At 45.1% G+C, this 17,418-nt stretch overlaps 1 protein-coding gene across 1 annotated transcript; it reads left to right on the top strand.

The window, feature by feature from the left end:
• Positions 1–448: 448 nt before the first annotated feature.
• cotl1 (coactosin-like F-actin binding protein 1) lies at positions 449–10,163 on the top strand. Its single transcript, XM_035156990.2, has 4 exons — positions 449–954; positions 1,840–1,922; positions 6,555–6,712; positions 7,735–10,163. The coding sequence occupies exons 1-4, from the start codon at positions 878–880 to the stop codon at positions 7,843–7,845; spliced, it is 429 nt and encodes a 142-aa protein (XP_035012881.1). The 5' UTR covers positions 449–877; the 3' UTR covers positions 7,846–10,163.
• Positions 10,164–17,418: the final 7,255 nt, after the last annotated feature.

The following is a 17,418-nucleotide window of genomic DNA, read 5'->3' as shown; positions in this document are numbered from 1 at the left end:
GTACTGTATTTAACTGTCCAGTGCACTGACGTCATCCTGGTTTTCTTCCTGGTGTTTACTTATTGTCTCGCTCTATGTGCATTGGAATTGCTCTGCGGGATCAAATAAAGTTGTTTTGAATTAGGATCTCTGCATTTCTGTCATTCCCTCTTTTTTCCTGCTTTTTGAGTGTAATATTAGGGGATATAGATAAAATCAACTAAGTATTAACAAACCGGTCTGTATAAAATTAGTGATCAAATCATTCTGCTAAAATGTGGATTTTTGTGTATTGGACAACAGTGTAAAAAATAAAGCGTTGAATGAAAAGTTCTCTCTGTCAATGTGAAAATCAAATATGACAAGAATGTGGGTAAAATAATCTCTTATTCTAATAATCTATTATTTATAAAACACATGCATCCACCTGGCTGTTCGTCTTATTGTGACAGTTTGTACCGGAAGCTGTGCGTGCACGTTCGGTTGCCTTGACAACCTGGTACTGTTGATGGTCGTCAGGACTTTACTTCTTCTTCTTCTTCATCATCATCACCTCTTCTTCTCCTTCTTCTTCTTCTCCTCCCTGACCGAGCCGCATCACCACCGCCCACCATCTTCCAGGAAATGACCCGAGCTGCTGGAAGAGGAGCCGCCTCATTCCGCTGAGTCCACCCGGCTCCAGAGCTCTCAGTGCGGGGGACAGACGCCTGTTGTGTAACCGCATCACCGGTAGTTCGGCCTCAGCCGGAGAAGTTCGCTGCTCCATCACCGCCGAGCCTCCACCCTCCTCCCACCCGGTTCACAGCCACATCAGCGCCGAGCCTCCAGCCTCCTCCCGCCCGGTTCACCGCCGCAGCACCGCAGACTTCACGCGCCGCCCGCCCGGTTCACCGCCGCCATGTCCACGCAGATCGATAAGGAGGCTTGTAGAGAAGCTTACAACGAGGTGCGGGACGACAACACGGACACCAGCTGGTGAGTGCGACTCAGCCAGACTCCCTTGAAGAATGCGGCCATTCTAATTAGAAGCGTAAATCTGCTAAATCGAACGTGTCGCACATAGAAAACACAACATCACCGGAGTAGTTAGTAGATGTGCTTCTGTTCGGCGCTGATACAACACGTTAAACGACCTGTTTTCCTTTTTCATTTCTTTTAAATATGTGATTTCACACAACGCGTCCCCGCCCTGCGGCTGCGCTGCCTGGTCCGTGGAGAAGGCTGCGGAAATAGGAAGTGTTCTGATAAAATGTGATATTTTAGTCAAATACGCGCAGTTCACATGAAGCGAAACACGCCGAATGACAAATAGACCCCTGATGATGTGTACTATTTAATAAATTGTGTAGTATAATTCGTGTTCTTTTGTACTTGGGCGTAGAATCCTTAAATTGCTGGAAATGTAAAGGCAGTTCAATATGCCCACCACGACTAAGCGCTAGAACGGCACACCGGGGCGCTGGGGCCGTTTCCCGTTGTTTCACACTTATTGCGTGAAAGCCAGAGTTGCGGGTTTTCTGTGCTTCTAACAGCAGCAGGTGAAGGGCGTGGGGCGTCGCAGGCCCCGGTGCTGGGATGTGGATTCAGGCCGTGCAGCGGCCACACTCCGCTCAGCCACCAGGCCCAGCGGGGCAGAAGTAATTTCCTTTGTCCTGTATTCAGAGGATAACGTTAGAGTAGTGACACACACACACACACACACACACGGCCCGCACCACGTGGGCGTCCCAGGCTTTTTGAGCATTGCTCCAGTTTGCAGAATAAAAAATGTCTTTGACGTGTTTTTAATGTCGTCGCTGTGAATCAACAGACCCTGAGTCGGTTTGTCTGGTGTGATAATGTGTCTGCGTCTTTGTGCAGGGCTGCGTTCAAATACGAGGGCCCCAGGATCGTACCTGCGGGACAAGGCACCGACTATGAGGACTTCAAGAGGATGTGCACAGGTAAACAGCAGGTTTTTCATTCTAACGTGGGTCACACTAGTCGCCCCCCCCCTCTCAGGGTGAAGCTGTCTGTCACTGAGGCTGACTGCTCTGGGGAGGTTAAACAGCAGATATACCACAGCTCCACTTGCCAGGACACTAATCTTTTAAGACTCTCTGCTCTCTTACCCATTGGCCTTGAGCCGTGTGACTGTGCTGTCAAAGCACCAAACACTATGTGTTGCATTGCATAATCTCTTCTACAATATCCTGCGCACGTTTTTCACAAGGTGACGCATTAAAGGTCAAGCTTTCGTGTATGGAGGCATAGTTTTTTCCAGAGTGACGGGACAATTTGCAAACTTTAAAATGTAGTCGTTGTTCTCCAACCAGTTCGTGCCAGTTAAATGTCTCCCGCCTGAATCTGAAAGCAACACCCTAACAAAGAGGCGTGTAGTGTACAGCTGTACAACCAGGTGTGAGACGTTCGTGGTGATGGTCAGATAATGTGTCTGTGTGGGTTTCAACAATCTGATGTGAGGTCGTCTGTGTCGTCTGTGCAGTGAAGCATCTGCTCAGATGTTGGGTGTGGCTGTTTCTGATGCTGGCTCTTGATGCCTCTAAAGCTTGCCCCCTCAGGGCTGTACTTTTTGTTTCTCTGATAAAACTCACATTCCTATGTTGAAATAGCTCATTTATCACTTTACAACAGCGTAAACCTGTCATTGGTTCCTGTTCAGAGATGACACGCACGCAACACACACACACACACACACAGACACACACAGACAGACACACACACACATCCGACATCTCGGTCTGTCGGCCTGTTTCCCTTATTTAGTGGTGCAGTTGTAACTCTGCAGAACTCCGAGTGTAGGAGGAGCTGATGCAGATTGATCGTCTGCAGTAGAGAAGACCTGGTTTGGAATGTTGACATTTCAAGAAGACACATTCTGTTCATCTTCAGATTGATAATGTTAATTAGAGTTATGACTGTGAAATGTTTTCATGCTTTCATCCGTCGCTGCAGCTCCTCTTTTCAGCCTCTGTCTCAAACACTTGGTCTTAGCTCCTGTCTCTTTAAGATAAAGCCCAGTCTGCTCTGATTGGCCAGCTGGTCCACTCGGTTGTGATTGGTCAACTGCTTCCAGCACATGTAGGAAACTAGCGCAACCAGCAGGTCAAAGTTATCACTGCTCCTAATTCTGTCAATCCACTGGATGGATGGGGACAAGATGTAACGCAAATATTCATTGTCCCCAGTGGATGAATCCGACTGATGTTCAATTTTTAGCAGCCGTTGGATTGTTGTCTTCACCTCCGACGTTCATTTTGCTGGTTGTAAAACTATAATGATATCACAGTACTTTCTTTCTAAGCTCTTTATTCAATTATGTTTGCGACAACAGCCACTTTGAAAACACGCCAATGTCAGACATTTGCCAGACTAGGAACCAATCAGAGTCAAGTATAGGTAGGCTCCGCCCACGTAGGTGATGACGACAGGACGTACGTATGTCAGACAAAAGTCTTTAGTCCCTAAATTACAATGTGAAACCAAAACTAACAGATCAGATGAAGCTATGGAACAAACACGTGAAGCTGGTTCACGTCCTGAGTCCATCTTAGTCCTGTGTTTGCTTCATTATAACAGGCATGAAAGTCGTGGGCCAGAATAGCGACCCCTAGAGGCTGCTATGCCCATGACACCCAACAATCTGGATCTTCAAGTGAAGGAGCATATGCTTGTTTCTTTGTGACATGGCAGTGCCAGAGGAAAAGGTTTACTCCCTCTGAACATGAGTCTTTTGTAAATGGATGTTCTCGTCTGCGAAGTTGACATTTCGTCCTGACGGCGACATAAAGGAAAGATCCAAGTGAGAAGCCGCCCATCCTCTGGGGAGCGTGAACAGGCTCCGATATTTATTGGAAACCTGTCGAGTGACATTTGTCGTATACAGGTGACAATCTTGTTTCTGTGGTGGCAGTAGAGGAAAGATCACATCATAAGATATATCCATCAATGAAAAGGTATTTAGCTGTAAGTATTAGTTGTGAGGAAAGGTGGGTGTCGCCCCAAACCAGTGTGATTCATTCTTTGAGAATCCAGCGAGTCGGCCGACCTCACCGTCCCGCGCTCGCAGTTAGATCAAAAACATCACAGACCACAGGAGACGGCTCTAGTTTCTAGGATGTGTCTCGGAGGGACTCGGCGTGGGCTGATGCAGGGTCAACAGGAAGTTGCAGTGTCACCTGCCAACCTTTGGTCTGCTCAAAGAGAGTCACTTTGTGCAGAACGTCTCTTTCAGCACATTTCTTTTTGCTGTGTCATCGTAGATTCAGTGCAGTTTTCTCTGCAGCAGAGAGGAGGGAAGTGAGTGAGGAGTGTGTGTGCGTGCGTTGCTCCAGGAAAGGTGTTGAAACAAAAGATATCCTTTGTCACTGCACTGATAAGACTCTTCAGTGACTGCTCCTGTGAATGTGCGGCTCGTCTCATCTGAAATCTGAGTCCCTGCCAGGAAAACCTTTTATCGACAGGTACATCAAAAGAAAACAGGTCGTGCTGTAAAAACTCCTGATGCAATTTAGTAGAATCAACAAACCTTTAAACAGTAACTTGACTCCAATATACTTGTCTCAGCTTCAATTGTTTAGCAGCTATGGAGCTTTTATTACGTTTATCAAATGAATGGTGTTATTATCATATCACCAGCATGAATTGTACCAGTTGGCTTTAGTCGAGGCTGCGACTAAATCAAATAAATGTTGTTTGATTGAATTGTCACGACTGTCCCACTTGTTGTGGGTCGTTCTGTTCAGCCTCTGAAAACCGTCTCACGTCTTCTGTGGTTCTGATGATCATCACACACCGGGAAATGGGACAGGTGTCAGTTGCATCATGGGAAATGTAAGATGCAAGGGCAACTTTAGGTTGTGTCTCCAGAGGACATTTGTCTACTGATGCAAACTACTGCAGTCTCTGTTTTAAACCTGCCTTCGTTGATACTTCAGAATTGTTCTTCGTCATTAGTGAGTCATCCTCAAACACGTCTTCACCCCAAGTGTCTGAACACTGTTCACTGTACATATTCTCACACTGCACATATGTTTCCTATCTTTACACTGTGTATATTAGTTTTATAACATTCATATATTAAGTGTTGCATGTTACTTATCACTTGCTGATACCCTGTTGGCGCTGGCTGCTGTCCATTTCCCAGTTCAGGGACTAATAAAGGATTATCTTATCTTATCTTATCTTAATATTCTGACCCAAGTTCACAACTTTCCTAAATAAAAGCTCTAAAGTGTTGCACCAATGACACAAGCCTTGTGCTTTTACTTCATAGACAAATTGCTAAAGAGGATGTGATTCTGAATGTTGTTGTCACGACACTGCTGAATGTCTCTGTCAGTCCAATCTGGTGGTGAGTTTGAACACTTCCTGATCACGGCTGTAGTTTATCTGAGGACATAGAAGAAGACGTGTCCACAGTCCACAGTCCACAGACCGACCGTTCAGGCTCACTGCCCCAACCCACTGACTGCAAAGAGTTTCTTACCTGCTTATTAAAGGTTTATTAATATTGAACTTATCGTGGGTCTAATTCACACCAAATTCCACTTCACTTGAATTCAGTTTATTTTCCAGGTCTTCATTACACAATAGGAGACTTAAGGGACCTGAAAGTGTCACTGAAGCTGATTCCCTTAACAACTGGTCCTCTACCTTTTTATTGATGTGCAACATTTTATTTTCCAGCTCTGTCTTCATTTGTCCTCCAGCGACAGGCTGCGAACGTCTGAGCAGTTCTTTCGTAACGTGAATTAGAGGCTGGACGATGTGTGAGTCAGAAGAAAATAGCAGCAGACGTGTTTTTGTTTTTCCTCGTCAGCCTGGTTGAGTGTGTTCACACTTTATTTACAGTGGCCTGTGTAGTGGACCACCCTGACAGTGACCGGCGTGGCCACTGGGACGTTTGTGACACAACTGCTGACAAAAGACTTTGTCCATTGACCTGAATACCTCCTTATGCCTCACACCCGGGTTTGTGCTCCTATCATTGTGAGGACATAATTCATTCTTTAGCCCCTGACCCTAAACTAAACCCTAGAGTAGCTGCCTTACCCCGACCCTGCCTCTAATCTGAGTTTAACCCTGAAGCCCTTTGGAAATGTCCTCACGGGTATGGTCCCCACAAAGATAATCATACAGTGACACACACGCTCTGCTGATGCAGAAAGCCGAGCACTAAGACCTACATTCTATCTCTTTCTCTTTATCTGCCCTGGGCGCGCGCACACACACACACACACACACACACACACACACACACACACACACACACACACACACACACACACACACACACACACACACACACACACACACACACGAGGACACTCATAGGCATAATGCATTTGCCAACCGTAACCATCACAACCAAAATTCTAACGTCTTCGGTTCAAAGGTGGAATCTGCAGCTTTTTACTGTAAACACCGAGAATGCCCTCACGTCACATGACAGGTCAGAGACTGAGTCACAGTTGGCTTCGGTCCCTGATCGGTGGAGACGGTTCTGCTGCTGGGATGTGATGAAGTGAAATGATGAAATCTGTATATTCAGTTTCCTGCGTCTCCTCCCTCAGATGACGCTCGTCTGTTCGGCTTCATCCGGATCACGACGGGAGACGCCATGAGCAAACGAGCCAAGTTCACCCTCATCACCTGGATCGGCGAGAATATCAGCGGGCTGCAGCGCGCCAAGATCAGCACCGACAAGACCCTGGTGAAAGACATCGTGCAGGTCAGTGGTGACTGTGTGTGTGTGAGAGGAGGCAATTACAGTGTTGTCATTATGAGCGAGTAATGGAACGAGGCTGGAACGGTCCCTCTGGGTGGTTCAGAGGCAACATGGCAACAGAATGCTGGATCGAGTGGGAGAAGTGTGTCAATAATTTATACATGCTGGTGGGCAAAATAATACCAGAACAAAGACGGCTTTATTCCAATGATCTGAGCTCATGATTTTAAAGCGCATTTAGTTTGTATCCAAATCCACTTTTGTTTAACCCATTAAGACAGAAGGCGATGAATCAAATCTCCCTCTTTAACCTCACCTGAAACCTGAGTGGGCCACAATTACAGACGTCTACAGAAACCTTCATTTCTTAGCTTCTGAAGCAGATGGAGACATGAAATAAAGATTTGTCTCTTACTGAGTCTTGGTCAGCAGGAGCCTCGTCTCCATCTCAATCTTCTTCTTCATTCATCAATGAATCTCTTCTGCTTCGATATCTCTCCCCTCACATAGATTACAGCTATCCTCTAAAACAGGCTGAGAACTGCAGAAAAACCTTTCCCAGGATGCATTGCACCTTTCTTGCAAGTATTTCAGTGAATCACGATGTATTTCATCAGTCACATTTCTTTAAAACAACATAGAGGATGAGACGCTCATGTCCCGACCCGGTCTAGAGGGAGAGGCTCACAAACATCTGGTCTTAAAGGTACAAACACGTTGCATCAGGTCTAAATGGGTGAACAGAGGAAGTTCCCTGTGCCTCGCATGTGGTTCACAACGGTGGAACTTAGTCTCTCAATTAGTCATTGGTGTGTTTTGGATGCAATAAACCAAGCAGAGTCTCGGCTTGAGGAGGAGTCGGTGTTGAACATCAGGATCTTTTTCAAACCAGCTCGGACTCTCAGCCTCTGCGTCTTGTTCATACCAGCCGTCGCTGTGAACTGGTGTTGTATTTTTCGGTGTCAGATACATTCATCCTTTGTTTCGTACTCTTCTTCACTTCAGCTCCTGTTTTGTTTCTGCAGAACTTTGCTAAGGAGTTCATGATCAGTGACCTGAGGGAACTGGACGAGGACTACATCCGCACGGAGCTGAAGAAGGCCGGTGGAGCCAACTACGATGCTCAGGCCGAGTAGAGAAGTGCCACATTCCACTGGAAGTGTCGGGGTCGGGGTGGGGGTATGGAGGGAAAGGGGGTCGGGGTGGGGTAGGGTTTTGGCGGGGTTGGAATAAGTGGGGTTGGGGAGTGTTGGGGCAGGGCTGCTACCTCTCGGGGAGAGGGCGTGGCAGGAAGGAGAGGTCACCTGCAGAAAATAAGAGAAGCACGCGCCAAGCACAAACATTTTACTTTCAAAGCGACGTCTGGCAAATGAACAGATGCAAACACACAGCAGAGCCAGAGTGAGTGTTCCAAACACTCGTCAAACAAAACGCTGCCTGATAATAACTCATTGTGAACACTCATTTAACAGCTTCTTAATAATCTCTCAGCAGCAGCTTTTTCATGTGTATCGGCAGAGATGTTATTGGTGCCCCTCAAAATTCACTTGACTTTAAAGTGAGTGCATGAACATACTTACTTCCATCTGTCTGTGTAGCTGTAAGATACGAAAAGAGCCGAATCATCACTGAACAAGGAGACGTCACTGAATTGTTAAAGAAATATTAAAACTTTGGAATTGCACCTTTTTTGCTGTTTCCCAGCTTTACATGAGAAACGTGAGTCTCTTGTCATTCGAGTTGATTTGCAGCTGGAGCCAGATGCTGGTTAGTTTAACTTCCGTCTGACTCTGGAACAGATCCCAGACCAGCACCTCTACAGCTCAATAATTAGCAGTTTATGTCTCGTTACGTTATGTGTCCACAAACAAGAGTGTGAAAATGACACGGAAGCAGTTGCCAGGCAACAAGCAGAGACTCTCGGACGTCACCAGGGAGTTTTCAAACCTTTGCAGAAATAAATCAAATGAAAAATCATATAAACAAATAGAAATCGGCTGTGATCTTTTTGCACGCGCCCTCGGGTTCGACGTTATTTCGGTGATGACGGATGTCTGTCCCACGAGTAACCCACAGTAAAATGACAAATTATCAGTTTGACCTTGTGTTTTGGACCAATTGAACAAATGCGATCAGATATATTGATTAACGACCTGTAGACCTATTGGCTTGTGTATTTTCTTACACCCTGTTTCTGCACACACGCCGTCGCTCTGACAGAACGCAGATTATGTGCGATCGTTTTCATGCTGGCTTGATGCAAACGTACGAGCAGGTCCTCTCCTCTCCCGCCCGCCGCCCTCTCCCCAGTCAGCTCATGGTTGGTTATCTACTGTGCATCATCATCTCACACTCATCCTCATCTCAGCTGAGCCGCAGCTGAGCAGAGTGAAGTTAACATCGAGGCCTCGGCCCGGTCTGAGTTTTCATGTAATGAGGATGTGATCAGCTCGAGGGTTTCCCTTCAACGCGCCGTACTGTGATCGTGGAACATGTTTTAGACTGTTCGTAACTTAACTGGATGGGAAGTGACTTCATTGATGAAGTGGCTGCAGCAACCTGCAGGCATGTGCTTTGACACCAGAACATGCTCCTAGTCGTGACACACTGAACCGCCCGGAGGAAAAGATCTCCAGATGGTTTTCAGCTCACTGTGAGGAAGCGTCATCAAGTTCACATTTAGCCACTTCTGCATTTCCAGCCAGACAGTTGAGTTTGCGTTACATCCTCAAGGTCGAGGCTGACTCTGATTCATCCTCCTGTTTTCATACTCAAGCGTTGTTCTGTGAATCTCTTTTATCAGCGGTCCACCTGTGTCTTACTGTGTTTGTACTGTTCACTTTCTCCTCCAGTTTCTGTAGGAAATAGTTGATGTTAGAATTTTCCAGAGCTGGAACAGAATCTGTAGACGAGTTCACGTCAAAGAACGAGACTCTGATCCCTCAGCAGCACGTCGTCTTTGAGAGCGGAGATCTTTTCCTCTGGTGTCTCATCTGAAAGGTATCCATGATATACTGTAACCTACTGTGTTTGACTGCCTTAGTCTCCCATGGAGAGAGGGGCATCATGGGAGTCTGTGGACACTACACTGTGATTGGCTATCCTCCATACATGTGAGCGGGACTTTGATTGGCACGCACGTCATCAATGCATGAGCCTGGGCTTGTCATCTGAACCCAGGAGGAGCCGTTTCTCGGTTGTAGCATCTCTTTTTATTAATTTAACCCCCCCCCTTCCCCCCTGCAAAAAATAGGACTTTTTTTATTTTGTTTTATTTTTGAGATGAATTTTATCTTCTCTTAAGGGTTTGACCTCTTTGTTTTCATTTTTAAGAGCATTGTTGTCTAGGATATTGGTGGAAGAGATTTTCAAAAAATAATGCAAGAAAAAGAAAGAAAACTGGCACAAAATCAGTCATTTCAAAATAAAATTTGATGTTTTTTCTTTTACAAAACTGGCTTCTTGAAGTTTTTTTCTGTGTGTGTCTCTGAAACTTACAAAACCACAAGTGAAAGTTTGGTGAATACGTGTCCCTATAACAGTAGGTTTGGTTGTGTCATGCTGGTTCCATGTTTCTTCTGTTGACTTGAAGATGTTATCAGTTCTGCACAAAGTACAGAGATAAATCAATATAACCTAGAATCACTCTGAGCTCAGTCCTCATTAAATTCAATCAAGCTGCACCAAATTTCTCACACTCAGAAATTCAATCAAGCTCCAAGAATTATTCTCTTTGAAAACCGTTCAAATGTTGAGAAACGTCGTCTGTGCATCCTTCCTCCAGGTTTCGTGGAAATCCTACAGACAAATAAACACATGGGCAGGTAAAGACATAACCTTAAGCATTTAAAAACTGATTCTTCATCTACATAAAGAACTACAAACTGTTCAATATTAAATTTAAACTTTCGGATGAAGCACGAGCACATCTTGTCCTGCACCTCAGCTCGTAGCCAACAGCCTGTTCTCTGTTGCTTTTAAAGCTCGACTCTAATCTTAAACTTTCACGTTTTACTCGGGATATTCTTTTATTCTTGAGATGCAAAAATACAGAAAATCTGCAGGAGAAGCCGGAGCTGAGGTCTGCGGCTGCATGAGGAGGAGCAGACGACTCGACAAGACTTGAACATTTGAAACCTATTCAACATTGGCTTTGTATTACGGTGTGAATGCACCGAACGGGCTCGGGAACACGTTTGCGATTGTGCGAGCGAGGAGATGAATAAAACATCTGCTTCCTGTAGCAAAGTAAATCAACAGCAGGGCTTCGCTTGGTGTTAGACGTTGGTGAACTTTGACCTGTGAGGTTTGCTCTGATTCGGTATCACTGATCCCAGACACTGATTACTGATTACCTCTGAAAGAGACAGAATTTCCTCCGAAATTAAATCCAAATCTGAATAACAATCTCCAAACTTTATTCACACCAGACATTTAGTAGAAACGCAGCATTGTCAGCAGTTTGAAATATTCATAAAGCTTCCACTTAAATCCTGTTTTCAAGTTTTGTTTATTCTGCTTATTTTTATTCTCAAAATGCAAAATGAAACCAAAAACTTCCTCTTCTCATATCTCTCCTCATCCTTTAAAACGTCTCTTTATTCCAAGAAGTGGAGCATCATGACCCAAGCTATTCTCTCAGATCTCTTTTCTCTGTCAGTGCAGGATGAGGTCATTCTGGCACTTGTGCATTCAGAGTCAAAGCCCACACGGCAACCGTCGCTCAGGGACTCCCAAGGGTTTCCATGGATACAGCTGTAACCCTCGCCTTGAGCCCGTCAGCCGCGGGCGAGAAAAACAAAGTCCACTGGTCATTCAGCGTCTCAATTAGTTCCTCACTGTGTTGTCTGACCTCAATAAATGAATGAGTCACTCATTAAATGTTAATCATTTCAGAGGCATTTTATTACTAAGTCACTTGTACATCTTATAATCAGGTGGATTTCCTGCTGCTCTATAACAGCCAATCAGATAGTTTCACTGACATCACTGTGCCCTGAGTTAAATCAGTAAATCTTCATCACTGATGATGAGGGTGTGACAGTTAAACACTTTCCTAACGACTTAATCCACAGTGAGTAAGCCTCTTGTGCTCGGCGCTCACGTCCTGCTCAGGTGAGTGGAGTCAGCGTGTCCAGGACGGAGGTGGTCGACATTGATTTTCATTAAATCGACTAATTGTCTCTTTTCCATGTCGGTGCTTCAGTGACAGCCGCTGGTCTGGAGGTCGATGGCTCCCAGCCCCACCATCAGTGTGTGTGTCTGTGTGTGTCTGTGTGTGTGTTACTGCACTCACATGAATGGAGTTCAGGGGTTTGTCTGAATGATCAAACATGGCCGCAGCAGGATGAGTGACAGGCGTCTGGGTGGTTGCACTGATCTTTGGGGACTAATGGCAGGTTGTGTAATGATAGAGCTCCGGTGTTTCTCACTGTGGCTTTAAGTAAGCTGTGAGGAGTTGAGGGTGTAGTTTAAGCTTAAGTTACTGTGTGTGGTGTGTGTGTGTGTGTGTGTGTGCGTGTGTGTGTGTGTGTGTTCAGGCTAGTTGAAACAGGTGACAGTTGGAAGGAGCCATACTAATATGGTTAATAACTTCATTTCAGTCTTGAGCGTAGAGAACAAATTCCTGACTGAATGTTTGACTATTTTGCTCCTAAATTTCTTACACTTACTGTAACAAACGTTGAAAAACTACAATCTTGTCAAATGGGCGTCTGTGGCCAGGTTGTGTCAGTCGGTCAGAACCACTCCTTCACTCTGATTGGCTGTGCCCTGCTATGAGGAAGTTTCCACATCCACCTCATATTATGCAGACGATGCCAAGTTCTAAATGTTGCTTCCTTTTCTTAGTCCTGAGAAACCAATTAGTTTCGGTAAAACCACGAGTTGCAAAGTTCTCAGAAGTTTGAGCCTGAGTTCAAGAAACGATCTTATATTCTCCTGTGGAAGTAACAAGTCTGTATACATGTGTACATTGACTTTTCAGTTTGGTCTATGTCTGCTAACATGGAGGAGGCAGGGCCTATGACCTATACAGCAGCCAGCCACCAGGAGGCGATCCAGGTGTTTTGGCCTGACTTTTGGCGAGCTGTCCTCCATCTTCATACACCATCGTTCTTTAAGTATCGTTATCAAGTCGGAATTTCAATTTTTCCACAAATAAAACCCTGCAAAACGACGACATTCCGCCTCAGCTCTACTTAATGTTTATTGCTAATCGGCCGATGTTAGCATGATCTTACACTCAGCAAACATTTAACAAATCGTACATGTCAGTATTGTCTAGTTGTTTTTGAAGTATGAAGCTATGTCACCACCCACACGGCCTTGCTCCTCTTCTGCATGTCCTGACAGCTCCGGTCTTTGAGACGGTAAACACTGGCATCACCAGCCTTAGTGCAGCAGATACACGGACTGTGCATGTGTGAATTTTTCACTATTGCTATATTTTTGCTGTGTAAACGTCACCGAGCTAAAAGCTGAGACCAGCAAACCTTTCGTCAGCAGCGTTACGCACAGATTCTGTCAGATCAGTTCCTGCAGAGCGAGACCACTCGGATCCTTCCTGCATTCCTCAGACCTCCTCAGCACAGCAGCATAGTTCACAGCCCACAGCGAGTCATGTGTTCTGTCTGAGCACATTGCACAATTGTCTTGTAGCCTCTCAGTACAGTCAAGAGCTTTCTCAGAGACAGAAATGTCGTAGATTACATGGTTTTAGGTTGAGGACTGGCATCCATCTTCAACTCAGTGAATTGGTGAATGAAGTCTTGTACTAGTTGTTAAAACAAAAGTACAATTACAGCCCTGTGGTCGTCTGCCTGCATTAACCAGAGCAGTCTCAGTCTATGTCATTTATTTTCTCCAGATTCATATCATGTCACTGTGACCTTCGACCTGTGACCTCTTAAATCTAATCTTTTAATCTTTGAGTCCAACAACTGGTCAAAACGTGAAGAAAGTCCCTCGAGTCGGATTGAGATATGTTGAAGAAGCTATTTGAGGTCACGGTGACCTCGACCTTTAACATTTGACCTTTGACCACTCAAATCGAATCAGTAAATTTGTGGGTTTAAGTGAACGTTTGTGCCAAATTTGAAGGAATCCCTACAAGGCGATCATTAGACGTCCTGTTCACAAGACTGGGACGGACAGACAACCTGAAGCATAAGGCCTCCGACCAATGGGTGATGCCGGTGCACAACAGAGAACTTTTTATTTAACGTATTCACTGAAAGGCTGAAACCTGTCGGTGTAATTCTCAGCCATGGACACACAAGACAGGACATTTAGAGGTTTAAATAAAAGCCTTTCGCTTCCAATCTGCGTCTGTGTCACGACGTGTTTGACTGATTCAACGTTTGGTTAGTCACAGCTCAGTGGGGTCCTGAGTCCAGACGGCTCCGAGTGCACCGTGCACGAGCGCTGAGTGATGCAACTCCGCGGTCTGGGAATGAGCTCATCACCCCCGAGAAAGAAAAAGGCAGGGGGCCCCGTGTGTGTGTGTGTGTGTGTGTGTGTCTGTGTGTGTGTGTGTGTGAGTGTGTGTGTGTGTGTGTGTGTGTGTGTGTGTGTGTTCGGGGCCCCCTGAGTTGAATCTACTCAACAAAGCCAAATGTTCCCTCTGACATCTCACATGTTTTTTGTCTTTTAAAACAGATGATTTATCTGGTGTGAAATGAAAAGATAACAAGTCCTTACAACTCTTATTGACGTTTGTTTATTCCATCCCCTCTAGTCCTGAATTTGTGCATAAAGATTTTGACATGAACAATGAGACCTTCAGACTTCTCAGTTCAGTCTGAATCTAGATATCATGTGTGAAAGGTTCAAACTGAATTCAGTCCGACAGAAAGATGTGGATCTGGATCAAACTGTGGCAGAAGAGGAAGAGGAAGCAGTCTTCACCTCCAGCGATATAACGTTTGAATGACGAGGACGTAGTAATATCAACATCATATCAAATTAACAAAGTGAATCACTTCATTCGTTGTCGTCATTCAAACAGAAAGCCTCCCGCCCCCAACACAGCAGACGAAATGAAAACCACAAGATGGCTGCACCGTTACCCAGAGTCTTTGGCTTTGTTTTCAAGCGGAGACACGTCGTCCATCTTTATTTACACTGTTTGCACCGACCAACGAAATCTTTCTTTTCGTTGCCTGTTTATTTTTTCAGTCGGTGTAAATCAATGTAAACAATCCGAGTGTAAGAAGCTTCAGTCACACACACACTTTTGAATTGTGCGTTTTCTTTCTTCTTCTTTCTGTTTGAGGAACCCCGACTGGGCGAGGGGGGAAAGAGAGAGGGGGGGGGTCTCTTTTCATATTCTTCCAGGCCATGTGAATAGGGGACGGTGAGTGTGAATGGTCCTGTGTGCCAGTGTGTAACAGCGTTGGCACAGAGACTAACGAGCTGAGGGCCACTTCATTCTCCCGCCTCACACCAGCGTCGGTTTTCCCAGTTTACTGAGGACATTTACACACTGGGCCACAATGGGACGTCTGTTTGCTGTGGTGTCACTATTGGTTTTCCATCACTGCCAATGATCCCCTCTCATATTAAAGCTAATACTCTATTAATCACGTCATTTTTATCGTTCGTCTGCGTTTCCACCGTGCGTCTAAAGACACGGAAAGATCAGTTAAATCGATTTGTATGAAAACCCGTTTAACTCCAGTCCAGCAGGAGGCGGTACTCCAGATGAAATAACAAAGACTGAACCATCTCAATCAAACACCTGTGAAAAGCAGCAGCATGTGTTTAAAGAGAGAGCGAGTCTGGTCTGTGGAGGATTCCTGTGATGGCCGTCACCAGCTCGCTGCTGTTTCCTAGCAACAGAGCGGAAGTTGGACACGACGAGAACGTTTTAATGCCCCTTGTTTGGTCGAGTTGAAGCCTCAAGCATCGCACGTCTCGTCTCCTGCCACCATCATCACCTCTGTGACACTGAAGCACAATGAATTCTGGGACAGGTTGTAACCGTTGGAGTCGTCATTTCTCAGGGATGAAAGGACACATTCGAAGGAGCCTTTGAAATGAGACATTTCTGGTTTTCATATCATCTTTATCACTGTGTATTTATCTCTTCTTACCTGTTACTGTTCCCTCTATCTCTATGTAGATTATTATTATTATGATCCATACTTGTATACACATAAATACATATGTTTTCTTTGTGATTGTCATTGTTTAACGATGTCATCATTTAGCTCAGTCAATGTCAATAAGCAGAAAACACCCTGAAGAAAAGTGCATTGCTGCTAATTTCTCTTCTTTCTGTCCCAGCACTGAACAAACAACCAAACTGAAACCAAGCAGACGTTCTAATCTGTGTCTGTGTGTCAGGAAACTGAACAGTTCACTTCCTGTTCCGTTCAAAAGACGGAGAGAATCCACAGGGATGCGTTTTCATATTCATGTCGTGTTTTTTCTTCCTGGTGCAGATTAAATGTTCAGGTTCACTCGTCAAATAAATTTACAGAGTCCGGTTCAGTACGTTTCTTAAGAAACTGAAAAATAAAAGCAATTTGAAAATTCTAAATGCTGAGTAAATGTATTTTATTCTTACAGAATGAATGAATTCACGTATTTTCGAAGGGTGAACACCAACATGACTCACAGACTCATTCATGTCATGGCGGGAGAATTGAACAGACGCACAGAAGAAGCTCAGTGTCGGTGGTGAAGTTGTTTGTATGAACATTCATTCAAAAATAACCACACGATAGAAAATGGACTCGTTCTAATCGTAACAGTTCTGAATGGGCGCTGCTCTTGTCTTAATTAGACGATAACTCTGCTCTGCACGAATCAGTGACAAACGGTAAACAGCCATTTATGTATTGAACCTGCAGCCGGCGAGGAACTGAAAGGTCAACTGCCTCCACACACACTTAAATAACAATGAGGAGAGTGGCTGTGCATGTTAATGACTCTCTGAATGACTCCGCTCGGCTAATATCACGATAAATCCAGGCACGGGTCAACGGGAGAACCCGACACCGAGCTGTGAACTGTGGTTCATTACGAGGACGAGGAAAAACAAACCAGATGCACACGAATACGTCCGGAGCCACGTGTGCAAAGTCCAGCAGTTTGATTTAGATGATTTCAGCAAATTTATCCTCAAACAACGACAGACTGCAACTTTTGGGTTTGAGAAGCGTCACGTTCACGTTCCATCCAATGAGACTCATTAATAAAGAAAGAAAGAAACGCACCTACTTCTCTAAAGCTCACCAATGAAGGGTGGAGTGACTCTGGAGATACTTGAACTCAGCAGAAAAACAAACACACCCCTCCCTTAAATATCTACACTTCTTCAAAAGCTCCACCGCCCAGACCCGTCGCCCCACATCGCCACGGCAACAACACAATGGCTGAATCGAGAGCCTTTTTGTGGAGGTAATCAGGAACTGAACCAGCTGCCGTCACAGAAACCAGAAAGAAGCTGCTGAGTGTGTGTGTGTGTGTGTGTGTGTGTGTGTGTGTGTGTGTGTGTGTGTGTGTGTGTGTGTGTGTGTGTGTGTGTGTGTAGGTTACATGAGTAGTTGGAGACTCATGGACGTGTTTCCGTCTTTAACTGACACATGAAATATCTTAGTTCCTTCAGGATGAGTCAGTAATTGAGTCAGTTGATTTCATAAAGCAGCTGCTGATGAACTACGACTTTCCATGTGTCTAATATACCACTAGTACTACTACTA

This window comes from Hippoglossus stenolepis, chromosome 5, assembly GCF_022539355.2.
Source record: "Hippoglossus stenolepis isolate QCI-W04-F060 chromosome 5, HSTE1.2, whole genome shotgun sequence".
In the NCBI taxonomy this organism is placed as follows: domain Eukaryota; kingdom Metazoa; phylum Chordata; class Actinopteri; order Pleuronectiformes; family Pleuronectidae; genus Hippoglossus; species Hippoglossus stenolepis.
Note: the sequence above shows the minus strand (reverse complement) of the source record. Positions and strands in the feature narration are given on the sequence as shown.